The following is a 27,269-nucleotide window of genomic DNA, read 5'->3' on the forward strand; positions in this document are numbered from 1 at the left end:
CAATTTCAAAGGGAGGAAGAAAAACAGGCTTTTACCGCTTCAAAATTATTGAAGCAGAATGCTTCCATTTTCTGTTGATTTTAGTTTTGTCAAGCCCAAGTTTAGGAGTAGTTTAAAATCCTTAAAAATTAAAATTAGTTGGGAAACTAAGAGGCAAGTTAGAACTTTAGCTTCTAGAGCTGCTGAAAGACAACTGTCATAAGGATTGAAGAGGTCCAAAGAAAAGTTGATTTTTGAATTAGCAGGAGAGACACTCTCCAATAACATATGAGAAATAAAATTTGTAATGGTTCTTAAGAGCTACCAAAAAAAAGTTTAAAACCCAACATCTATGGGTCAGATGATAAGCGGGCAAAAATATTGCCTGTGATTTCCTCATCTAACCTTTGTGCTTTGTTCCTGGGCATAACTGAAATATATTGCCTGCTCATTTGCTATGTTTAGCAGGTCTTTTAAATTCCACGCAGGTGGTAAATGTAAAGATCTGAACCATGTCATTTCTTTTGGGGGAAATCTATTTCATGAAGCAAGAAAGAAGCAAAAGCAGATCACATAGCACTTCAGAAAAAGTCATCAAATGAGCAGAGTACCGTGATGAACTTTTACACTTGCAATTGCAAATACGAGATTATTTTGCTTTTTACTATGCATTTTACCACTCCTTGATGACTCAGTGCTACAGAAAAGTGAAGAATCTTTAGGGTACACTTTACAAAAATTATTCTTACTACTCTTAAACTGAGATTTAAAAATTATGTTTTATTTACAACCAGTCATTCTGGAGTGGTCATTGCTGCAAACAACATACAGCGTATGGATCATATTGGACAAATGAAGTTCTTTAAGGAAGCAAACATATATATGTGGTATTTTTTTATATGAAGTCTCTTATCTGTTTTTCCACATTTTGGTGTGTTTTGAGGAAGCTAAGCAGCCTGGGGTAAGAATCTGGGCAGGTGAATGCCTTCCAAGAAATTAGATCCACCTCTGCCTTAAATTTCCTACCTGAGTCTGGACAAGTTGCTTTAAAAATATGATGAGAACAGATGGACTCTGCTGCATGGTTTCTAAACTAAGACACCAAGTGCCTGCCTACATTGTAGGTCTACCAAGTGCTAACTACTGCAACTGAAGGAATTTTGGAGCTACCACTGTAATAAAACAACATGCTCGGCTGAAAGGACAATAGGATTCTGAGCTGGTTTGTCTGTAGCCTTGGTCCTGGCATGTTCTCAGTATTTCTTTTGGTTTCAACTTTTTCATCCATAAAAATAAGATAATATTTATTTTATTTGCTTCTCAGCAATGCTTTGAATGAAGCCTGGTTAATATTTCTCAGTTCTAATTGATATGTGCTATCCCCTAAGCACAATTAAGTATTGTGAAATATTAGACCCTGTCTGTCTCAGTTGATGAGATATACAAGTATAGAGACTGTTTTGGAAAATTTTCATTTTGATTTCCTTCTTTTTTATGTGTGGGCCTCCTCCCTCACACAGTTTGTGATGCTTAAATAATACTTCTGCAGCACTTTTATCAAAATCAGTATATATGAAGCAGCATTCTTCCTGGAGACTGGTTGATATTCAAATTCAGACAAATGTTCAGGCCCATCAATTTTTTCTCAGATCTGAAACAGAGCAATAGTTTTCAAGCAATACATACTCTGGAAAGAGTTGGGCTGGGATTAATACAATTGTACAAATAAGTTACACAATTTGAAGACAACAGATATTTCGTGTCTGTGGATCAGAAAGGAGAGTAAGCAAATGCAAAGGTAATAGGCTTCCCGTGTGGATAATTGGGGTTGGATATCTGGAGTTAGGGTCCGAAGGAGATCATAATGGTCTATAAGGCGCATCTAAAAAGTCTCTATTGCATTAATGTTTGCACATGTACATGTAGGCACACACACATGTATAAATATAAATATATAAATAAATAAATAATTATATATAAATATACATATACACACATATATATATATGTATATACATTGGGAAGAAGGGACAGGCAACTCAGGAAGAGTACAATGATATTACTGGTGATGTAAAGAAAAAATTAGAAAGGTGAAAGTTCAAAAGGAACTCAATCTGGCCACTGCTGTGAAAGATAATAGAAAGTGTTTTTATAAATACATCAACAACAAAAATGGGGCCAATGAAAATCTCCATCCTTGATTGGATGCAGAGGCAAACACTGGAACCAAGGCTGAGGAAAAGGCTCAGATGCCTTCTTTGCCTCAGACCTCAACAGTAAGGCCTGATTATCCTCAGGGAACCAGCCCCAGCTGGCAGACAGGGACAGAGAGCAGAACAGACCCTGTGCAGTCCAGGAGGAGGGAGGCAGTGACCTGCTGAGCCACTGAGACATTCACAAGTCCATGGAACCAGGTGGGATTCATCCAAGGGTGCTGAGGGAGCTGGAGAAGGAGCTTGCCAAGCTGCTCTGCCTCACTGATCATCAATCCTATCTAACTGGGAAGGTCCCAGATGATTTGGAGGTTGACTAATGTGATGTCCATCCACAAGAAGGGCAGGAAAATGGATGCAGGGAAGTACAGGCCTGTGAGCCAGACCGTGGTGCCAGGGAAGATGATGGAGAAGATCATTTTGGATGCAATCACATGGCAAATACAGTGCAGGGGATCAAGCATAGCCAGCAGGGGTTTGGGAATGGCACATCCTGCCTGACCAACCTGATCGCCTTTCATGAGCAGGTGACCTGCCCAGTGAATGCAGGAAAGGGGGTGTGAATGTGGGTGTGTCTACCTGGACTTCAGCAAAGCCTTTGGCACTGTCTCCCCCAGCACTCTCTTGGAAAAGCTGGCAGCCCATGCCTTGGACAGGAGCACTCTTGGCTGGGTTAGGAACTGTCTGGATGCTGGGCCCAGAGAATGGTGCTGAACGGTACTGGGTCTAGCTGGCCTCTGGTCACTGGTGGTGTCCCCAGGTTCAGTGCTGGGCCCAGTTGTTTAATATCTTCACTGATGATCTGGATGAGGGGTCAATTGCACCTTCCATAAGGTCATGGATGAGACTGAGTTAGATTAGAGTGTTGATCTGCTGGAGGGCAGGAAGGCTCTGCGGAGGGATCTGGATAAGCTGGATTGATAGGCCAAGGCCACTTGTATGAGGCTCAATAAGACCAAGTCCCAGGTCCTGCTCTTGGGCCACAACAACCCCTTCGGCTCTACAGGCTGGGGGAAAGGTGTCTGGAAAGCTGCCTGGTGGGAAAGGACCTGGGGAAGCTGGTAAAGAGCAGCTCAACATGAGCCAGCTGTGCCCAGGTGGCCAAGAAGGCCAAGGGCACCTGGCTGGGCTGAGCAATAGTGGGGCAGCAAGGACAGGGCAGTGATCATCCCCCTGTGCTGGCACTGCTGGGACTGCATCTCAAACCCTCTCTCCAGTTCTGGGTCCATCACTTCAGGAGAGACCTTGAAGTGCCAGATAAGGGAACAGAGCTGGGGAAGGAGATTGAGTCCTTTGAGGAGCAGGTGAGGAATGTGGGTGTGTTTAACTTGGAGAAAAAGAGGCTCAGATGATCTTGCTCTCTAAAACTGTCTGAATGGAGGTTGTAGTGGAATGAGGGTCATCCCCTTCTCCCAGGTAACAAGAGACAGGATGAAAGTAAATGGCCTCAAACTGCAGCTGGGGACCTTACAGCTGGACATTAGGAGGAATTTCTTCACAGAAGGATGATTAGACATTGGAATGGGCTGCCCAGGGATATGGTGGAAGCACCATCCCTGGAGGTGTATTCAAGAAATGACAATGTGGCACTCAGTGCTCCTGTCTCTTTGACAAGGTGGCAATTGGTAAAAGACATGATTTGATCATCCTGGAAGTCTTTTCATCCCAAGTGATTCTGTGATATATATATATATATATATATATATATATATATATATATATATATATATATCTCTAAGCATGTATGTTTTATAGACACAAATATACAAACACCTATATACGCACCCTGGAAGATTATGTATAAATATGATATAAGCAGATATGGATTTAAAACTCTTATGTATTCCCAACTCCACAGGGAATATAGTTGGCTGAGTTTTTCATTTTCTGTTGCAGTGAATTGGTGGTATTAAGTTGTTATCAAGAGGCTCATGGAAATGTTTAGTTTTGTCTCTCGAAGGAACACGGCTTTTGGTTGAGCCTTCCCAAGTGATTAAGAAGACAAGCATCAGGGTGGAAGGGGCAGGGGAGTAATGGGCAGACACTTGTGTATCACACTGGCATAACCAGAATTAGTAAATTGTTCCTATATTAACTTCAGGAGAAAATGATGTATGTTTATAGGTGTAAAATTAAGCCTTCTTTTTATTGCCATGTGGTTCTATGTGATTTATATTTTAAGTGCCTCCTTCCTCCATATGCCTGTTTCTCTATAAACTTTATATATGGATGTATACACACACACACACACACATCTATGTGTATATATCTATATTTATATAGCTATCTATATCTATATCTATCTAAATTTATCTATATCTATATTTAGTCTATCCACTTCCATTGGTGCAGTAACTGTCAGTACTCATAGTGGACAGATAGTTATGAATGATAAAGTTTAGCAGGCAAAAAAGCAAGAGCCTGACATAATACACCAATTTGTATGACATGCTAAGGCAGTATCCTTTTTTCTTCAGGTTAGAAATGTGTGGTATATATTCACATTCATATGCTCATTTAAGGTCATTTTTTCCTCACATTGTATTAATGTGTAATATTCTGATTTTTTTTTCAAATTTTTCTAAAAAAGAGAAAGAATTGTGTCACATGTAACTCTACATGAAAACAGTCAACTGCACACCACTGTACATCAGTACACAATAAAAAGGACTATTTTTGTCAACAAGCTCATACATTGTCTTCAGTCATTTATTCACATACACATACACATGCACACCACACAGGCCACTGCTTGGTAATTAAAGGGAAACAGTAACTTCTTAACTACCACCTGATCACCACTCCACCTACAGTACTACCTGTTATTTTTCCTGTCTTTCTCATTTTTCTTCATCCCTGTCATCATCTCATATGGATATACATATGCAGTTCACACTCTCATGTTTTTACTGGGAGACCAAAAGAAAACTGAGTCAAAATTACTTTGAATAAAGAAATAAGGCAGTAAAACTTTGAGTTTCCACTGCTTATTTTCAGCTTTCTCTCGTGTAAGGGGAGTCTGGCTTCCATTTTCTGCTTCACTACAATCCAAAAGAAATGAGTTTTGAGTAGAAATACATCAAATGCATAGTGTCTAAAGTAGGACAAAGAAGTTCACTTAAATTCTCTACAAAATAAGAGACAACTAAAGCATTTATTTTCTGCACTAAGTTACAAATAGAATTTTGCTCTAGAAGCTGCAAAATCAGGCACCTGTCAATGAAGGTGAAAATTTACCTAAAAAATAAAATTGTTAGGTATTTTAGTCTTTGCAAAGAAACAAACAAACAAACAAAAAAAGGGTGCGTCAGGACAATTTTTAGGAAAGGAAAAAAATCCCTTTCTACTATTGTAAAACCCTCCCCATGTAAATAAAGTTATTTAAAATCTGCAGTACATAGTAGCGCAGGTATTGTGTAAAAGTCACTTAATATAGAATAATATTTTCTTTCTGTGACCATTTAGATTGAATTGCTGTGTTATTCTTGAGTAAGTCAGAACTTTGGTTAAGATTTTGAGAATTGACAGTATGTATTGTATTTCCTTCTTCCTTGCCTAATTTATAGGTACTCAGAAAGGGTCATTTCTGGTCTTCACAGCTTATTTTTCAGAAATACAAAGATCATCTAATAAAAAGAGAAAAATATAAAGCTCAACTTGTTCCACTGTTCAGGGAAGCTCAACCTACACTATACATTGCACTGTTGAACAAATAGTTCTGAGTGATAATATCCTTTGGGTGATATATTCAGTCAAAAAACTCAAACCCCCAAAAATGACACATCTTTAGCTTGTAATTGCTTGATAGGAACTCTGAGAAATTACCTCAGCCACAGGTATTCTTCTGCCAACCTATCCATGCACATTTTTCTCCTTTCCTGTTGCAGTGATTTGTCTTCTCCATGGCTTTACCCACGCCTGGGCAACCTCCATGCCTGGGGTGCACATAAATATGGAGGGGTAAGATGGGGAGTAGGACCAGAAACTCTTACTCTGTGAGGCTGTGTTTAATGCCACACTATCCTACAAAGGGATGGCATTTCTGAACAGTGGTGCAGAGGTAAATATTAAGCTATCCTGAGATTATACCCCTCCTCTTTGGAAATCTTTCATTGTTTGCAGCCTGTTAAAGAATTCTGGAGATATACCTTGATTGAGCAGAGGAGGCCAGGTTTCTGCATAAGTGGTGAATCTGTGAAGCTTGTGCTAGGGCTCTCTGAAAGTGTTCCTCCTCTGCATTTTAGGAAGTTTTTGTTTTTAGATGTGTATGGTGTGGTGCTATCGTCACAGGTGTGACAGCTGTTTTTTTGGGGGAGAGAGATTCTAAGCTTAGAATAATGAATTAAAGGAAAACTGTATGCACTAAAATATGAAGAGGGCAGAAGATAAGAAATTATAGTGCTTTCTCCAGTGCTAGCAGTTCAGGTGTTGAAATAAATCATGAACATTTTATGACTTAAAATGTGTTATCCTGTGCCTATTATTCTGAAGCTGAGTTCTCTGTAGCCTCTCAGAGAGACAAATCTAATTGAGATCTGTAGAAGAGAGGATTTATTTTACCAAGGGTTCTGTAATCAGCATGTTCTTACTTGACAAACTGGCTTATTTCCAGATTAAATATATGCTTTTTGGCTGAGGTGGTCTTCATTTATTTATGTCTTTTAAAAGATCCACATGTAGGGAGGAATAAAAAAGCAAAGGTGGACATTGACACAGCAGCTATATAAGCAGCACAATCTGAGGGCTCTGATACAGAAGCTTCTTTGAGAAATCAGAAAGGCAGCACCTTAGTCTGGTTTCCTTGGGATACATCACCTGACCAGAGGATCTCTCAAGACTAGAATTAAGGCTCAATACAAATTTCTAAGCCAAGTGTTGTGACAGCTGACAGCTGCAGCACTGATGTGTGTGAGTGAGGCTTGTGATAAGTTTTTGTTAAACTAGACTTGCTCTCAAATAAGTCACTGAAAAAGGGCTTTCTTAGAGAAAAAGAAAAAGCCCCAAACAAAACAACCCCCAAAAGACCCATGCCCCTCCAACAAACAATACACCAGCTAAACCCAAACTCTGAATAAATAAATCAAAAGTAATAACTTGTTTTCATACAAAAGTGAAAAACCCATCCCACTTCCTTTGTTATTCTTCTCCCTTCATTTTGTGCAGTCTTCAAATACTACTACTCATTTCCAAAAAGCTATTCCATTACACTTTGCATATATTTAACAAGCAGATGTTTCAAACGCCACCTGAGTATGTCTTCAGTAGATACAGTTGAAAAGAGCTGAAATTTCCATAAATAACATTTCCATAAATAACAAGAAATAGCATTAATAAGATGATTATTTTGTATTTCAGTCCTGTGATATCCAAGCCTCTTTCTTTTACAATTTGTTGGAGACAATCCTGATTTCAGATTTTTTTGTTAGAATTGCAGCTATTACATGATGTGCTAACTTGTGAGGGCTTCTAAGCAGCTCTCTCACAAATATCAACCAGAAGAAATTTAGATTTTTGTCTGCAAGATACATAACACTCATATAGGTTTCATGTCTTTGTAAAGTGATAAAAGAACAGTACTACAAGAAGAAATAGCTTGATAATAATTGTAGGTTTCTGAATTGAGTAGTAAACACAGTAGATACAGGATTTGAATGTAAAAAGATAAGAAACTGCAAAGTCAAAAGAACATAGGAGTTGAATGTAAAAATGTAAGAAAATACGAATCGAAATAACTCCATGATATGGTTTTCAAGAGTTTGTGAGAAAAGTCATAATTCCTCAAGATGAAAGCCCTAATTACCAGAAATAAGAAGCCATAAATCTGTTAATGAGAAGTCCAGGAAAATTATTCACTTCACCATTATAACTAATTTCAGTTATTCTTTTTTGGCCATTTCTGTTACAGCTGCACCACCATGGTGAGAACACACATTAGCATTTCCATGTTTTATGGATGAGAACCACAGGAGATAGAGCTGTATTTGTATCCAGGCAGTTGATACCACAGTTCACAGCACATCAACAACTACCCCCTGCATCCTTTGCATCCTTTACTTCTTTACTTCACAGGTAAAATTTGTCCTCTCATCTCCACACCTATGGAGTCTTGAGGGATTTCAGGTTTGGTTTTTTTTGGTTTTTTTTTTTGTTTGTTTGTTTGTTTTTTTGGTTGTTTTGTTTTTTTGTTTTTTTGGTTTTTTTAATATATATCAAAATTGCATCCAAATCACACAGTAGAACCAGAGGCAGGTTTTTAGGTCATGTATTGTGATTTTCCAAATCTGCATGTAACTTCACTGGCCATAAAGGGAGACATAAAGTCTCCTGAAATTCAAAATCTGTTCTGGTTCAGATTTACATAGCTTAAAATTGTCCCCTTTCAGCATCTCCTCCATTTACTCTTAAATTGTATGAAGCATCAGGGAGTGCAGGATCAAATATGAAAGACACCCTGTGGCTCTTTGTGCATTGAATTCATGGGTTGAGGTGACCTGTTGGGGAGGGAAGTCACTGCATATTCCTTCTGCTCCCAGCCTGCTCAGTCACTTGTCCTTTTTTCCCAGCACAACTCATAGTTCTTGGCAGAGGAGGCAAGTTAACATGCTGCCATTAATGGAGCTGAGACATCCTCCATTGGGACTGGGGAGATGCAGGAACAAAAGCAGTCCTGTAAATTACAGTGTTATTTGTTGACACATAGTGTTAACAAGAGAATCTCAGCTCACAGTTCTTAATCTAAGAAGCAAGGTCTCTAAATTAGTTACAAAGGCTTGCTTTCACGTCTGCCTGTCTTTCTTAACCATCTCACCATTTCTACGTGCTTCTCTGTATCATCTTCCAATTACATAAAATATGTTTCATTTTCAGTCCCTGAAAATCTTCAGCATGAGAGTCCTTTCCTGTTTTCCTTTGAGCCTCCACTGTTTTATTTAGTTATTCAGATTATAAGGTATAAAACCTATAAATCTGAAGCACTTTTGGGGTCCATGTGTATGGGTCCTGTAAGCATAGAATTGCAGGTTCTGAATACTATCAAGCAACACAGAAATTGCTCAAGGACTCCTTGTTATCAGTGTTTGGGGCTGACCTGCCTGAAAAATGGACTGGAATCCAGATATTACAAGTCTCCTAGTGCAGGGGCCATTTGACCAGCAGGCTGAACGATCCAGGATGGTTCAGAAGAGGAAAAGTGTACAACGTAAGTTGCACCTGACATTGTCATGTTTTTATCCCACCTGAAATATTTTGAATATAAATCAACCTCATTTGAGCTTCAGTGCCACCAACCAAGCCTTCCCTACCTGCCATCTGTGAAACTGCTCATAAATGGAGTGGTGCAGCATGTAGCCCCTTAAAGGTTACTGTGAAGAAAATTAACTCCAGCCCAGACAAAACTGCTTCATTGATTACATGGAATTATTTGATATCTGTGATTGAGATTATGATATTAATGGTAGCCTTGATGCACCAGACCTTCATTGGGTAGCAGTGGACTCATACAAGTTGAATTGAGAAAAGGATGGATAATAAGGGTAATAAGGACCAGCTTATTATTCATGTGAAATTTCTTAACTAGCAGCAAGCATTGCATTTGGCTAATGATATAAGCGGATATAACTTATTCCAGATCTTTATCATGCAGCTGAGGGCTCCTGAGAATTTGGAGTGTTTTTAAGATAAAACATCAATGATAGGAAACATCCTATCACCAAGTAGCTCTCCATTTCTAATTTTTATGTGGCACTTTGTTTATTCAGAGGAATGGTGTGAATGAGAAGCCAAGATGTTTAATACTGGATGCATTACCCAGGATAAAAGCTGGAATAATAAATTTTCAAGGGAGAAGAAAGGAAATTTTTGGATTTGTAACAGTCATAGCTGAAAAGCAAGAATATACAAGAAGATGGCAAGTACAGATTTATAAATAGAGCCATAAATGCATCTATTTTGGCAAAAACAAAAGAAGTTACCTTTGATTTTACACATTGTTCTTGCATCTTAAAAGTGTCCTCCCCCACCCAGCTTTGGGAACAGTAACAATGGCAGTAACACACTATAAATAGTGAATCGCTGAAGTGAGCAATTCATGAATACCTAATAGGCCTAAATTTGTTTGCATAAACTGCTCAACAATTATCTAACATATTTGCAGAAATCTGTGTGTTAATGAGACAGGGAAAGAGATAGCAACCAAATTAGTCATATAGTTAGACCATAGCCTATAATGAGGCTTATTCTAATGAACATATAACTTGTTTTGTACTCTCATAAATAAATATAAACATAAATAAATATACAACATAAAATATGTTGTTGCAAATGACCAGTGTTGTACAAACTGTAAGTGGTTCTGAACTCATCCATTCACTCTGTGGTGATGCCACCAAGTTAATGTGGGTGAGTAACAGAATCTGTTCACTGTGGATCCTGTGTCTTTGGGGAATGTTACCTGCATCTGGTCACCTTTACTACTGAAACCATGTATTTCAAGATGCAGGGTCTGTTAATCTGTTTTGCCAGGGATTATTTACTGTTCTTACAGCCATAAGTTTATACAACCCCATGAATTTTCTGTATCCATCTGATGGTTTCCCTGCAAATGTACTGTGCTTTTCTTCAGAAACAGTAGAGTTGCTTCTTTGATGGAACAATTTACTCTTAACAGATTAACAGTCGTATCCCATGAAGATAGATCAGTCTCTTTCAGCTTCTACAAACCCAGGTATTTGCAGGCAACAGCTACCAGACATTTAATCACTGACAGGAAAAATACAGGCGCATTGATGTAACCAGCATTATTCCCATGCAGGGAATAATGTTCAGTCTGAGGAATATTCATCACTTGAAGGACTGCAGTTGCAAATTGAAAGCATGGAGATATGTGCAGAAAATAGTTGCTCTAGTAGTGAATAGTTTTCTTGGTTTTTTTTCCTTCATTAATAATACAAAATTACTTATGTAGGGTAAAAATAAAGATCCTCAATAACCCATGGTTGTTGTTTAACCCCAGCTGGCTCCTAAGCCCCATGGAGCTGCTCACTTGCTCATCCCCAGCAGGATGGGGAGAAAGTCAGAAGGGTAAAAGTGAGAAGACTCATGGGTTGAGATGCAGACAGCTTAATAGGCAAAGAAAAAGCTGTGCACATAAGCAAAGCAAAGTAAGGAATTCATTCACTGTGTTGCTTGGTAAGCCATCTCTAGGAAAACAAGGCTCTATCACCCAGAACAGTGACTTGGGAAGACTCTGAATGATCCCCCAACCCCTTTCCTTCTTGTCCCCCATCTTCATGTCCTGAGCATGATGCTACATGGTCTGGAGTATCCCTTTGATCTTCTGGAGTCACCCGCCCTGGCTCTGTCTCCTCCCAATTCCTTGTGCACCTCCAACCTTATCTGTGATGTGCTGGAATGAGAAGCAGAAAAGGCCTTGGCTCAGTGCAAGCCCTGCTTAGCAATAATAAAAGCATCCATGAATTATCCACACTATTTCTAGCACCAATGAAAGTCCAACCCTATGCTAGGCACTGTGAAGAAAATAAACTCTATCCCAGCCAAACCAGCACACCTGCACAGTGAAAACTCTGAGCTGAGCTTAGGGAAGATACCACAGGGCTGTGCAGTTGCTGTTGTGCTTTATGGAGTTGTTTTTTGTGCTCTCTATGACGCCCACGTTAAGCTTGAGTGCAGACAGAGCCAGTATAATCTGGCCAGTTTAAAATGCAAAAAGATTATTTCAAATTGTTTGGTTTTTTAAGATAATATTAGTTTGTTAGGAGTCCAAAGGTTGTTGCTGCACAAGAGAGAGCTGCAGACCTTACTGAGAAGGTCAAGCAATGTTCCAACAAGAGCAGCTACTAAAACATAGGAGGAATTCTTTACTTGAGAAACTGTTATTGTCATTCAATGAACAAATCATCTAAAGCAGCTGTTAAATAAATGTCCTAGTTGGAACAATGATCTATCCCTTCATTCAGAAGGGTCAGCTTTTTAAAATTCTGCTTTTACCTACTGTCCCCTGCCATGCTGATTACTGAATTCCATCAGAGTAATTCAGGGAAGTGGGCTGAGTCTCATATAAGTCCCTAGTTTTCTGTCTTTCTGTCATATCACTTTTTGAAACCTCCATGTCTTTATCACTTAGGCTGAAGACTGACCTCTATCTCATCTTGATACATAGATCAGATCAGATTATTTCAATTCAATCCATCTTTATGAAGATGTAAAAACACATTCAGAAGTCTTCTTTAAAGTGTTTTATACTTGAATCTTGACTGAAAAATTTTGTGAGAAGGTACTCTATGTATAAACTGGGCAGAAACTGGAATTCCTGTCATTCAGGACGTTCTGAAATTGAAAAGCAAAACCTTAAACTTCATAGAAAATATTTTCTTTGAACCTTCTTCTTGTGAACATTTATTTAAATTCAAGCCTATTTCTTTTTTTTCTTCAAATCTCTCAAGACAGCCTGGGTAACCCATCACTCCTGTGTTTAGTTGTGACAATTGGGAGCAGACCTTTTAGACTATCGGGAGTGACAGCTCTGCTTGTATGTAGTCTATGTCTGTACAGGTTTTAATATTTCAGCTTAACTGTGTGTCATGGTTTGACGCTGATGCCAGTGCCCCCATGAAGATACATTCTCCCTGTGAAAAGGACAGGGAGAAAAATAAATGCAAAATTATAAATGGTAATTAGGAATTGATGCCATAAAATAAAGAAAGGTTTAGGCTTCAGAGCAGTTACTGTATGAGCAAATAAAACCTTTTTCTTGGAAGCACTTTTAATAGTGTCCTGGTTTAGGGCAGATTTGGGAGGAAACCTCCAAAAGGGGCCCCTCCAGAAATCAAAGCCACACGGCCCCTCCCCCCAACTGGTTCGGGAAGGATTTCCTCGGAGAGAAGTGGAAAGAACCTGTTTATTTAACAGGCAAAGCACTCCCCGGCACACAAAATGAACAATACCGGATGACAAAACTGATTCGCTGCTCTGAAGAGATGACAAATTCAGAAAGTCTCCCCGGTGGCTGGTCGCTCTGTTATCAGTCCCTCCGGCGCTGGGGCAGCTGCTGCAGCCACAAGCTGCAAACTCTCAGGGTTCCCAGGTCCCAGTCCGGAGCAGGTTCATCTTTATTTTTACCCTACATAAGGTTCAAGTTGGTTCAAAAAAAGGAAAGGAGAAACAGTCCAGGAAGAAATTTGGACAGTTTAGCTAAACTAGCGAATGAGCAGAAGCAAGAGCAAGCAGAAGCAAAGCAGAAGCAAGAGCGACAGCAAAGCAAAAAGCAAAGGAAAACAGCAAAAGCAGCACAATGTACTGCCCTGTCTCTGTGTCCCACCAGGCTGATAAGAAAACCCAGACAAAACTTTCCCTCTTCAGAGCCAGTCTTGAAGGCACAGAACATAGTATCCAGCATAAACAGAACACATGAATGGGGATACAAGCATCATAACGTCACCCTAGGACAAGTGTCAAGCTAATAATGCTTTGCACTGCGATCCCCCGTAAGTGTAAGAAGCACATAGTCAGTGCCTGACCTGCTGGTTCAATGGAGAATTAATTGCTCATATTAGAGGTGTTCATGTGAGTCAAGAAGTGGGATATTAATTAAGGAGCTGTGCAGAGCTGGTGTGAACAGACTCCCTGAGACGGGCAGTGCTGTGAAGCTCCTCAAGAGATTTTTGCATTGATTTCTTCACAGCCATTGCCTGGGCACAGTGTTTTCACTGCACGGGGGTCACACCTGGGCAAATGTGCCCCTTTGGCTCTACAGTGCCCAGGGGAAGGAGAACAGCAGAAACTGAGCTTGCAGGATGAGGAATGGGCTCTTCTTCTTGCTCACTACTAAGTTTGAGGGTACAAAGAACATCCATTGGCCGCCTGTTTTTAGGGTGGTACTATACTGCAAAGATGCAGCTGGATTAATCTGTGTAAAGTGGTGGTTAATTTTATATTGTTTCATTTAATTCACACAGAAACAAGACTTTCACATCTCAGTGGTTTTTAGCATTACTCCATCTCACCATCTTTGGGCATGGAAACATGGAAGAATCTCAGCTTTCATTAAGTAATTTTCCATTCCTATCTCTTGTCAAAATAATCTGAAATTCAAAAGTAAGAAGTACCCTGAATACAAATCTAATGCTCCTTTTTTGCATGATCAGTATGAAATTTCAAAGACAGGGTAATTGCAGACACATATCTATCTATGAAAGACATAAATACCTAATTCTACTGAAGTGAAATAACTGGAGGGACAAATACTAGGAGTAGTCCAGGAATGATCTCCCTTTTAATGTAAATGCTTTGTTATAAATTAAGGGAGCAGCAAGATTGCCTCTTGCTCCCGAGTTCACGCTTTTAGATCTTTGCTGTTGCAGGTACTTTATCTAGTTAGATTAAAGCCAGCATGCATTTGCTTATCTGGGCTGCAGTTACAGCTCCTGGTTTGCTTGCTAGAGTTTACTGAGGAGCACTGGAAGCCACATCACCAGGCAGTGGCTGTACAGCACCTACAAGCAGTCCTTGCAGATTTGCTGCCTTTCAGCATTCCATGTGCCTCCACAGTAAGCTGAGGAAACACATAGATGCTGTGGGTTTTAATAATCACAGGTCATCTAACAACTTTGTTAAGGTTGGCCTATGACAGCGAAATCTTCAAGCTCAGGGTCAGCAGTGAGGGGAAGATAAATAACTGGTTTGGTTTACCTGTCAAATGAATTCTCTAATTGACATGGGTGTTCCACAGCAGGTTGTTGCTCTGCGGGCCTATCATGGCAAATGCCCTTTGACTACTTGCAATTTAAAGTTTGCAAATACAGAAAATAAAGCTTAGTAAAATTGCACCAGTGTTAAAATCACCTGACCAGGCATTTACACAACCTGGCATTACAGAAGTAACATTTTTCACACAAAGTAATCTTTAAAGTAGAAATCAAATTACACTGATGAAATATTTGACTAAAAGTGTACTCTAGCCATTTAGCATTGGTTAAAAGCAAAGAATAAAGGATAGAAGGAAAATTTCTTAGCTAGTGGAACTGTGAAACCCCTGAAAGTTAACATTTGATTGTTTTTTCACTTCACAAATGGACCAGTTCTGCTGATGCCATTATTCTTGACTGTAATATACTGACACATATCTCACTGATGCTCCTGTGAGTAATGCTAATTTAAGGAAAGCTCAGATAGTTTTCAAGCACTGAACTGCCTATTTAAATTGCATCCAAAGAAGAGAAGACAAAATAAAGAATTTTGCAACCTCATTTTGATCAGTTATTACATACACACAAATCAGACTGCTGTATTTGATCTAGCCCAACATACTTAATTTGCCCAAACATTTGTGGTAATGGCATATTTTGATTAAATTATCCGAGTTTTAAAAATTGTTACTATAGCAACATATAATCTAGAGTGAGATGCCTGACTCTCATCCTAGCAAATAATTTCTGTCAGGAAATTATTTGATAGGATGATGATAGGAAAATTCAATATAAATAGTTGAATTGCTGATATTCCTGCCCAAACTAAAAATAAGCCAGGTTTAGCCCTGATATAAGTAGGTACCTTTTTTTTTTGGTAGGAGCTGAACAAGGTAAGTGTTGACATAACTCTGTCTGTTCTTAGCGTAGGAGAAGGTAAGAAGATAAAAGTGATAAAATAGCCTGTCTGTAATGAAATGTCATGACTAAATTTGTCCCTGTTTTCACTCTGAAACATTTCATATCACCTATACATGCCCATTTCTCTAGTAAAATCTATCCCAATAGCCATTACATATAAATATGTAACACTCCTAAGTGTTTCTCTGCAGCATATTTGCCATTGAATCTCATCATCCTGAATTTTGAGGTACCTTTTTCTCATGCCATCATCTGAGAAAGTGTGAAAGTCTACTGTTGTGTGTCAGGTCACAAACTTGATCACAGAGGAACTCACCTACAGTTTGAGAGTAAATGTCTATGAAACCAAAAGACCTAAAACTGAGTCTTAGGCCATGTTTTGACTTAATTAAGTGAGAGGCAAGGTGAGAGGAGGCCTCTGTACTTTCTCACTTGCAACTACTTAGTGCCAAAAGAAGTCCTCTTTAGATTTTGGGCAACCTTTTCAGTGCTTGCTCCCAGGTATGCTTGGTGCCCAAACATTTTCAAAACTGCAGGAAGCAAACTGTGGGTTGTTCAGTCTGTAGCAGTGCTTTTGGATAAGATAAATTTTTAAGTCTAAACTGCTCTGCTGGGAATATCACTGTCCATGCACAATTGTACATTAATTTTTCTGAGGTGCAAAGCATGTGGGAACAGTCACAGTATGTATCACTGTGTGAATCATTAAAAGCCCTTTGTTGCCCAACAGTGACCTTTGGAGGCCTTTGCTGCATGTTTGCACTCACTGAAGTAACCCAAAGTGATGCCAAGGAGATGTTAAAACTGAGCAAGACCTCAGGCTGGTGCTTGCAGCATTTTAGGAAAAGTTCACAGGAGCATATCTTCAAACCTGTTGCTCAGTGTTTATGTAGCAGGAAAAGAAATTTGTTAATTGCATTTGGAGTAGAAAGCAAAAACATTTATAAAGCATGCATTGTTCACAAGCTTAAAGGGTCCTGAGTTTGACCCCAGAGCAAGTGTTTGTCCTTGAAGATTTTGTTATTGGCCATATTATTTACCTTCAACTCAGGTAATGGAATGTTTCATTCCTCTTCAATGTTTGATTTCTTTTCCTTCTTACATGCACTGAATTTGTCCGAAGTTGTTTTTTCTTGCTTCATTTTGCTTCCTGGCAGAGGCACTAGAAGAGACTGTAGTTCTCTACTCATTTACACCACTGTGGCATTACTAAGCTGGAATTGTCCCTGATTGGCACAAACGGAGAATCAAATTCTGCCTATCCAGTAGTTCTGAAGGTAATGGATACTTGGATTTTGTTGATGTTAGAAAAAAATAAATTACTGAGGAGTAGCTCTCTCCTTTCAGGTGATAAAATGTGTCTTCAGATGTTTCTTCTTCACTAAGAATTGGAAGGCAATTTTATGTCCCCTTTAAAGGTTTACATATTATGGCTGCCATTCATTTCCCATCTGATGTAAAAAGCCAAAACCAAAACTTGACTTTGATAAAAAGCTTCCATGAAAAAACAAACAAACAAACAAAAAAACCAGCACAAGTCCCTCTCAAAATGTTCTGCTTGACATCATGTATGTCATCAACTTTGAACCACAGTGACTTGCTGACTCTTATTCATTTCAGAACCCCGAGTCATCAATGTAGGACTTCTCTGGGGTTTGGGAGAATATTTGCAAATCAGGTAGTTTCCTCATAAGTGTATTAATTGCCTTAGAAACATAAAAGCATTCATAATTTGCTTACAAACATTTTCCATTCTTGCTTGCTTAAGCATTCTAGTTACAGGAAAGCTGCAGTTTTCTTTCCTGAACAAAATACTCCCTAGCTCCACACTTCTTGTGAGAAATGACTGATGACCCCCAAGAACATAAGCTGTGATTGTTGAAGACTGCAGTTTGAAAAGGGAAGGGGTAATCTTCTCAGAGGTTTAAACAGTAATTTGAATTAATAGATCATTCTGTCAGACATAGTTGAAGAAAATTGAGGTTAAACCTTATACTCTGTGGCTGGAGGTTTTTGGAGGTATTTGCACCACTTTTTTGCTCTAAGCAGTAAGTTACACTGCTTTGATGAGCACATCCTTCATGCAGAAACCTTTTCCAGCACAGCTGCTGGACAGTGTGTCAAAAGAAAGTTGCATAAACTCAACAAACATAAGTAGCAATAGACAAGGTCAGAACTTGAGTAAAACCAGGAATTTTCTCACCTTTTTCAGATATCTTTCCTATATTGTACTTCTTTGTGACTCACATGTATATTTGTAATAGTATTGCTGGGTGTGAACATTTCCCTGTTATAGTATCCATCTTGTGCTAATGGAAAATTTCTCTTTCCAGTGTGCTTGACTCGTGTGTCTCACATTACCTTACTCTTCTGGGAGATCTGGAAGTGCTATTCATACATAGCATCCTGTGATTCATCCAGAAGTTTCTATGCTGAACATAGAAATAATTTTTTCCCTTTTTCCCTCCCCACTTTTAACCAGGTAGACAAGAAAATTGTCCGCACTGAAATTGGAGTTCTCCTTCGCCTTTCACATCCCAACATTGTAAGTTTAGCCAAGTTACTCCACTCCACATTTGTTTCCTTCTTTTTCTTAATACTCCTTCTGTTTATGAAAGACTGTTGTGGCTGTACAGGGAGACCTGTACAGGAAGACCTGCACAGACCTGGATTAAAGGTCTAGGTTCTCTTAGTGGGCACGCTAGCAGCTTTTTTATGAACATCTGTTAAGTTATATTTCCATTTTAAGATAAAACAATGATGTTCTTACAGAGCTGAGTGAGAAACTATGTGAAAAACCTTCTGCAAATGAAAGTAGAAATTGGTGTTTTCAGTCCTGGGAGACTTAAAAACCAAAAGGTCTTACTTTTTGGTTTCTCTGAGGGATTGGCAGATGGCCGCTTAAACTCCTGTATTTCACAGAAGTCACAGAGGTATGAGAATAACCAAAAGAGTAAAAAAAAAGGAAAAATGTAGCAAAAAAAGTTGGGAGAGGACACAGTAACTCTCCCAGCTGTGTTCTGTGTTCTACTGTTGACCTTCCGAAGTGCTTTGCAAGAAGACAAATAAGCAAAAGAAATACTTTCTGTATTCTTTTACCAGATAAAACTGAAGGAGATATTTGAGACCCCTACAGAAATAAGTCTTGTTCTGGAACTTGTCACTGGTGGAGAACTATTTGACAGGTAAGTTACCTGTACATACCTCTTCCAGTACCTTCCTTCCCCAAGGATGTTAGAGTTCAAATTTCTCCTCTATATGTAAACCCTGCGTTAGTAATTATTGGAGTTATTTTACCAGCATATGAGTAATTCACATGAATAAATATCTGCAGCAAATATCCTGAAAGTGCCTTTGGAAATGTAATTACCGTGAAACTTTTGGGGGAAAAAAATCAGTTGAAAATGGAGAAATTAGCCAGTAAATGTTGAAGAAAAGTGCTCAGCAGGCACATAGCATCAAGTGTGTTAGAGCAGACAAAAGATGGGAAAAATTGTCAAAATCTCCTTGAGAGATCATCATAAAACAGATTAGGTGGCAATCAGCCTGCCAGGAGGATAGTGTTATGTCAAATAAAAATTTTGTAAGCAGACTAACAGGAAAGAAATTCTCTTTGGTATTTACTGCGTTTATCAAACATCTGGTTTTGCTACAAGGGTTCTTCAAGACAGCTGTTGAGTTTTGGAGTTTTTGCTCATGAGTCTGCTCATGCTTCTGAAGTGCATATGCATAAAGTGAGATGATTCTGTAATAGTGCTGGGATGATGTTTTATTGGTAGGGATTTGGGTTTTTTAGAGCAAGAGATGATAAGGAAAACATTTTATCCCAACTTGAGTAAATGAATTAACTGACTGGTGTTAGTGATTTCAAACTCACGTAAGGACAGGTTGTTTGATATTCCTTGTTCTGTAATTAAAATTTAGTATCATAGAGGAATATTACAAAAATACACATCAAATATTCAGTATGAAAGTATCTTCCACTTGAAAAAACAAAAACATACTTTTTTTTATGCCATGGTCATACCTTCAACCTTGACAAGAGCTATTTCTGAACAACAACAACAAAAGCAACTGCTCCTGTGACATCCTAAGTTCAATAGAAGAAGGGTGATTACTCTCTCAATACTGAGGCAAAGGAATGAGGGGAGATATGCTGCAAGTTAAAGTACCAGTGAGACCCCAGTCCTGAGCTGGAGACAACCCTGGTCAAAGTGCCTTACCTTTCATGTAGCCCTTTATATATCCACATGGGTTTCAGATTAGGTCATTCTCAGGAGGGCTGGATACTCTACAGGAGTCTTTCATGAGATCTTGCAAAGGCAAAACACAAAAAACCCAGTGAAGCTCTTGGTTCCTGAGCAGCAACCATCTGTGTGGTAGGAGAACTGAAAAGATTTCATGGGATCCAGGATGGGGAACCACATTATTTGATTAAACCAGGATTTAATATACTGACAGTTTAAACATTCTGTAAACTCTACTCAGTAGTGACTGTGGGATTTAAACTGTCAGATTGATCTTTTCAAAAAGATTGGATGCTTGACCCAATAGTTTGGACAGCTAGGACCAGTTGTCTGGTGTTCTGACTAGAAACAAAGTCACTCAGTAGAATTGCAGAGCCCCCTTGTGATGCTATCGATAAGCAGCAATATTGTGGAGATCTGCATCCTCCTTTGCCCCATGTACAACAGAACTGGAAACTTTGTCAATACAGAACTCTGTGATTTGGAAAAAGACCCAACAAGCAATGAAACAAGAAACCATATTAAATTATTTTCAGCTCTTAAGCTAGGAGTATTACTTCACTCTTCAACCTTAAACTAAAAATAATTAAGCAGAAATATGCAGCCAAGATGTTTTGCACTAGTGACTCCAGTTAACACTAGCTGTTTCCCCTTTCTAAACTGGGCTAAAGGATTAAAACTTGCATTGTTCTGAACAATGGCTGCCCTCTGAATTTTAGAAAGGATAAATTTAGCTTTCTGCCTTAGGGCACACTCCCCTCTCATGCATAATGTTTTCAGTCCTTACCTCTTTTTATCATTCATGAAGGAAATGTCCTGACTGACAGAGAGAACTTGTGCACGCCTTTTTCTGTGCTTGTATGAGTCCCATCGCAGGAGAAAGATAATGAATGACCTGGAAATCTCCTCCTGAGCAGAGGAGCTGTGTCAGATGTGGAGGGACAGCTGTGACTAGGTTTGAGATCCACCCCATGGTTGTCCTCAAGGTGAGACCATGTGTGGACAAGCAGGACCCCAGTGTGGCCTGGCACCACCTCCAGGGTGTGGAATACCTTATGTGCCTTATTTGTAAACCACGGCCCATACACAGACAGCAAAGCAGTTTTGTGCTCTGGAGGAGTTACTCTTATCCCTCTTTCTAATCAGCTATCAGTAAATGACACAGCTGGGCCTGTTACACAAGCAGTGCTGCTCTCCTGGCTGCAAACATCTTCATCACTGTTACTGCTAAATCTTGTAATATACTGCTACTTTTTATATCAACTGTTTTATTGCTCCAGTTTTCTCCCGTCCCAGATGTCCATTCTTCTTCTGAATAGTATTTGAGCTGCAGAAGAGTAAGTTCTTCCATGCAAACATCTCTCTTACCACGAGGATGATTTTATAAATACCCAAGATCCAATTGGTCTTCTAGAATCCTGTTAGCATTGTTGGTTTCGTGCCATTCTAACTAAAAGTTCTGGATAATGAAATTATTTCATTTCCTTCACCATATTTAATAGTACTGTCAAATCATCCACATTATTGCTAAAATGAACTGTCATTATGACAATTTTTCAGTTGTGTTACCTAAAGGGAGATAAATTCAAGTGAATGTATCAGTTTGACACCTGAGTTAATACAGTTCAAATCAGATCGATTTGGGCTGTATTTTTAAAAAGAAAACTGTTTCTCAGACTTCATAAATCACATTGTGGGTCATACCCTATGTACCACTCCAAATACAAACTCAAAACTGGAGATGTTTGTGTGAATAGAATATTTATTGACAATGTACATGATGTTTTTTGCCAACCCAGCAAGTAAGGAGTGAAAAAGAGCTTGTGGCAAAGAATGACAAAGAGAATGGCAGACCAATGGAGGAATTTACCAGGACAGAGAGAAAAATGTAGTAGGTCCAAATTAATCGATATTAAAGTTCTTTACAGGTGCTGCATCTCCAGCCTAGTGCTGGGACATACTTCTCACATTTGCTTGCCTCTCCTCTCTCATTCCTGCATGTCTAAAACAGACAGGCATGGTTGAAGTGCATTTAAACTGGCAGTGTTTTAACAGAGCCCCAAGGGACAATCTTCTGATAAGGCTCTGAGTATTCCAGCAACGATAAGCCCAAAAGCACAGTCTGATATCTTGTCTTCTATGGACTACCTTTTGTTCAAGTTGGGTTTTTTTGCAATCAAATTTTATTCCTATCTATTGTCTTCCAGCTGAATCACCAGTATATATCTCTTTTTCAAATATGAATGTCAGCAAAAAAAATCAACTCTAACTTCTTTTTAGTCAGAATACCTGCAGATTGCTAAGAATAATTTTTGCTTTTACCACTTCATTTAAAAATGTCAATCCATACATTCTTGTTTTTACTTTGGCATCTTGACCATAGGCTTTTCTGTTTCTTCTTTCATGTTATTATAAAGCACACTGAACAATGTCTAAAAATAGCACTTGCAGCTGACAGTCTCTTGACTCACTTCCCTTTCAAGTTTCATGTAATCTCCTGTGAACTCTAGGTACAAACTCATATTCTCTTCTTTTATATAATATACATTAATTGTATTGTTAATATTTATTAATTGTTAATATTTAATTAATATTAATTGTTAATATTTAATTAATATTAACTAAGTATTATTTTTCTAAATAACTTGCCTTTTTAAGAGGTGTGGGAATGATTGCTTCTTATGGAGAAAATATAGCAAAGCTTTCCCAGGCGTTAGGAGCACCTTTTTGTTTGTGCTTTTGGAAATTAAAATTGCTAAGGGATGTCAAAAATATTCGAGGAATTAATCAGTCACTAAAGTGGGAGTCTTTTATGAGCTAGTGTCAGAATAGCACCTTCTGTTTGCTTCAGTGCCCTGGCCTCATTATGTCATGGCAGTCTGTCTGTCTTCTGAACAGGGGTCGGAGAAGTCCTTTGGACTCCCTGCTTCATGGGACCATGTTACAGATCCCCCAGTCAGGACTGGCAAAAACAGAAAGAGGTTGTGACTTGACTACACCAACTATGCTTGTTCTCTGAAGCTGGAGTCAAGAAACAGAACTCTGATAAAAGTGCTCTTTGATGTCCTAGTAGCTCATTTAGTCTCTCTTGAATTTATCTTCAGTAATGAAAAAACCAAGTAATTTCAGAATAAAGACATGTGCATTAATGCTCATTTGTAGTCCTTCCAATGTAATTTGGTATTTTGTTCTTCATACAGAGTTGTAGTAATGCCTTTACACCTTTTTTTTTTTGGTGGTCAGTGCCTAATTTTCTGTCACTCTGGAAATTGGGAAAGCCCTTTGTAAGTTGTCCCCAGTAGCTAGAAAGAATGTGATTACTTTATTCTTTAAAGCAAACTTTATAGAAAGCTCTCATGCAGCAGAGTATTGTGAAAGACTCTATTTTCTTTGCCCCTGCAATCTTTTGTCCCCCATTATGTTTTCTATGTTTCAGTTACTGTCTATTGAAAGTCCTTTACGTGTCCACATCTTTCCCATATGCTGGGGCCCTTAGCTACTCAGAGAAACCCGATTAAAGCCTCAGCAGTTGTTGTCAGGCAGCTTCATTGGTGCCTTCAGTGCTGCTTTTTTCCCCTCCCCGGGCCTCTGCCTCTTTTACAAGCTTTCAGGGATTCCCCTCTTCACCCCCTCTCTGCAGGCAGGAGTTGTGACACGATTCAGTAACTCCCTTTGCATTGCCTCACACAGCCCCTTACACAGGAACTTTTGAGGGAAGTTTACAGCCGGTTCATCAGCACTGTGGCTTCAGAAGCAAACTTCTAGAAGCAAAGACTGGAAAGACTAGAAAAGACTAGACTAGGAAAAAAATCCTAATATGAGCTATGAGAAATATGTAATCTTTCTCTAAATTCTCCCGCATGCCTCATCTATCAGAGAGTGAGTCTTGCTTAATAACAATGGAGGGAAAACAGTTTTCCTGAAGGACTGCAGTGCTGAATTTCATTTATAAACACAGTATTGAAGAAAAACTTCTAGTTTGTTTCTCAGGGAATCAGATTCCAACCCAGGTCAGTATTTCCCATTATCTTTTTTCAGATGACAAACAGGCAGTTTGAGACATTAGACACAGTAGCATTAGTCTGCTCTGGAATATGAACATGGTTGTAGAATAAGGGAGATTCTGCAGAGCTACTTTTAAAAACATTTATTATTCATCAGCTTTGTAGTATGGAAAATGCATGCATATTTATGCGGGAAACCTTTTTTTTTAACTAAACAAATGCAACTACGAATTGCAATCACCTCAATACAGACAAGAACTAATAGATCTGTGAATCATTCATTGAGAAAATGTCCCTTGTGGAAACCATTTTGCTATTGAATAGAGTGATGTCATTTTCTTTTCCTGTTTCTTCTAGTTTTTAGTCTCACTTTATCTTGTAGAAATCTTCTAATTTCATTTTAATTGAGTACAATAATTTGCATAAGAATTGAGTGGTTGCAGAAAAAATCTCCATGACAACCAAAGCATTTTAGATAAATTAACATTTATTATATAGAACCAAACAATTTTTAAAATGGTTAGGACATACTGGCATTGGAATAGAACTTGTATGTATCTCAGGCAGCGTCTTGCCTGAGACTGTAGATGAAGTAGCATGACACAGCTAAGATGTGGTGCAAGGATTTTGGGTAAAAGCCAGATAGAGGCAGAATGAAAATTACTCTAGAAAGAGTGATGGCTTTTTTTTTTTAATAATAGTTATAAAAGATGGTCTACAAGGCAAATACAGAGAGTGCTTAAAGAAAGCAAAACAATGTTGGGAACTGGTAAAGTATAATAATTTTTACTGTCTTAGAAGGCCAAGTTTAGCAGGACTTTTGCAAGCCACATGATATGTTTCTAAATTCAGCTCAAATGCTACCAACTCCACATTGTGGAGAAATAGTATTTATAGCCGCAACATTAAATAATTGCTAAATATTGCAAATTTTAGAGTAACTGTTTAGATTATTAGCATAAAACTAAGTGCATTTGCTAATATAAGTTAAAGCAGGAAAGCAACAGACTTTACCTGCTCACATTTTAGGCAAGACTGGAGGATGGGTGAGGTGGACCACGTGGGAGGGAAGCAGAGAAGAAAAGCTAAGAATAGGAGAACTAGTTCATGTAGAGCATGGGGGAGGAAAAAGTAAGTTTTTTAAATAGTAAGATTTCAAATTTTCTTGATTAGCAGGAGTCATGAGTACATGTTGAGTTTAAAAATGCAGGAATATTGATTGTACCAATACCAATTCTAATACTGATGAAAAATAAAAGAGAAAGAAGCTTTGGTCTCAGGGACAGTGGTCTCAGCTGGAAGTTTCTGGCATTTCCACAGTGAGAGGCCTGGAGTGGTTCTGTGGAGGGGGGAAGGGTGTTCACTCTTCCTCACTCTTAGCTGAGAGCTGTCTCTATAACAGCAGGAATTTAAGGCTGACAGTGCCTTAAATTCCCATGCTGACTGGGTGTTTAAAGCATGGTCAGCCTTGCACAATGAGGTGTGTGCTGCCAGTGACTAGCCCAGTCTAGCATCCTCTGGCATTGGATGAGTCTTCTCCTTGCTCAAAGCAGGTTCCTGGGTGGTTTTGATTTCTTTTTCTACCAGTTCAGCTGTGAAAGATCTGTTTCTCTTGCTGGACTTGGAAATAGCTTGGCCCCTGTTTTGTTACTCTTTGAAAAATCAAACCCCAAACCTCGTCCTGTCCTTCTCTGATGAAATGTTCACTTGTTTGTTCCTTTAGGAGACTGATTATTTTCACTTGCCTGATGTGCTTGTCATTAATCCCCAGAAACATGTCCTAGCCAAGTGTAAAATTGTATACCAATATAATTTTAATACTCCTCTGAAAATAGATTCTAAAATGATCCATTGGGATTCCCCATCTCTTTCCTCCTTGAATTTCAGGTCCCATGTGTTTAGATTAGCCGGACTGCACTCTTCCTTTTTTTCCCCTACCAGTAACAAAATTTCTGCAGAGCAGGTGTGGCCACTACCTCCCTCTCTTTACTGGGATGGCCCACTCCTTTCCATGGCTTCACACAGATACAGTCAATTAAAGCCCAGTAGCAGGAAGAATGCCCCAAAAGGAGTAAAATCCATTACATGGTTTTCCCATATTACACTGGATGCTGCAGGGATGGGGTGAATGATGGTAGGAGTTTATGTAGCTGCAGACCCTAATGAAGACATGCAACATGGAAATATTATAAAAAAATTAGCAAGAGCTGCAATTCCATGGTACTGAGGCTACACTGAAAACCATCTGCAAAACTAAAGAATTTATACTGCAAGAAAACTTCCAGTGCTCACAAGGAAAGGAAATGCTGGAAAGGCCAGTTGAATCTGGCAAGGATTACTGCAAATTCTGAAACACTTGAACACACACATGTGTTTGATGATGGAAGCTGCCAAAATATGAAACGTGTGCCTCCCCAGAAACACATTATGCCATTTCCATGTGCTTGCTGGGCAGTGTGATGCTGGGGTGGTTTTCTCACTGCTAAATCTGTTATACCCCTATTACCTGGCAAGACTCTTCCACCTCTGGGCAGCAGCAGCTGAAAGAGCAAGATAACACAGATTTCTGTGGGGTGCCCAGGCCCTGCAGGCAGGCAGGGATGTGTCTCAGCACCATGGGACTCAGGCTGCTCCCAAAGGACATCTTCTCTGCTAGCACTGGGAGAGGGTGGTGAGTAGGGGCTCCTGGAATTATTTCCCTGCTCCTCTATTTAGAAGGAGGCAGATTTGTCTCAAATATGATGACATGTGCTTGGAAGATTGAGTCAGGTGGTGCTTTGGCAGAGCTCTGGCTTGCTGTCCATCTAGTAGCCATTCTGCTAAATGTGTGTCTTGATATATAAAAGTGTAAACAATGGATCAGCGTATTTCAATAAATGTGTGAACAGAACCATGAAAAAGGGATCCTACATGATCAGGCATTGCATTTTTGCTAGGTCTAGAATGTCTCTATTTTGAAGTTGCATCTTAAATTTCCTGAATGCCTGCAGCACCAAATTAAGTGTTTTTCCAAGCACTTTTTCTGGTTTCCAGCAGTTCCCTGCTGTCTTCCTCACAGTTTTTCTATCCAGCACCCTCTTGGCCTACCTGGCTTGTTCATTTGCATATCAAAGAAAATATTTAATTAGCTCCTTATTGCTGCTGTTCCTATATTTCTGTCCTCTCAGCAAAAGCTTAATATTCCTTCACCCATGATTTTGTCAA

General features: G+C 39.0%; 1 protein-coding gene across 1 annotated transcript in view; it reads left to right on the plus strand.

Annotated features, from left to right (window-relative positions):
- Window positions 1–27,269, plus strand: part of CAMK4 (calcium/calmodulin dependent protein kinase IV) — a 140,110-nt gene that overhangs the window by 61,991 nt on the left and 50,850 nt on the right. The window contains exons 3-4 of the mRNA XM_036403680.2: window positions 18,297–18,359; window positions 18,917–18,999. Coding sequence (XP_036259573.1) covers window positions 18,297–18,359; window positions 18,917–18,999 — 146 coding nt within the window. The remainder of the gene's footprint in view (window positions 1–18,296; window positions 18,360–18,916; window positions 19,000–27,269) is intronic.

Source organism: Molothrus ater, assembly GCF_012460135.2.
Source record: "Molothrus ater isolate BHLD 08-10-18 breed brown headed cowbird chromosome Z unlocalized genomic scaffold, BPBGC_Mater_1.1 matZ_random_MA35, whole genome shotgun sequence".
Lineage (NCBI taxonomy): Eukaryota > Metazoa > Chordata > Aves > Passeriformes > Icteridae > Molothrus > Molothrus ater.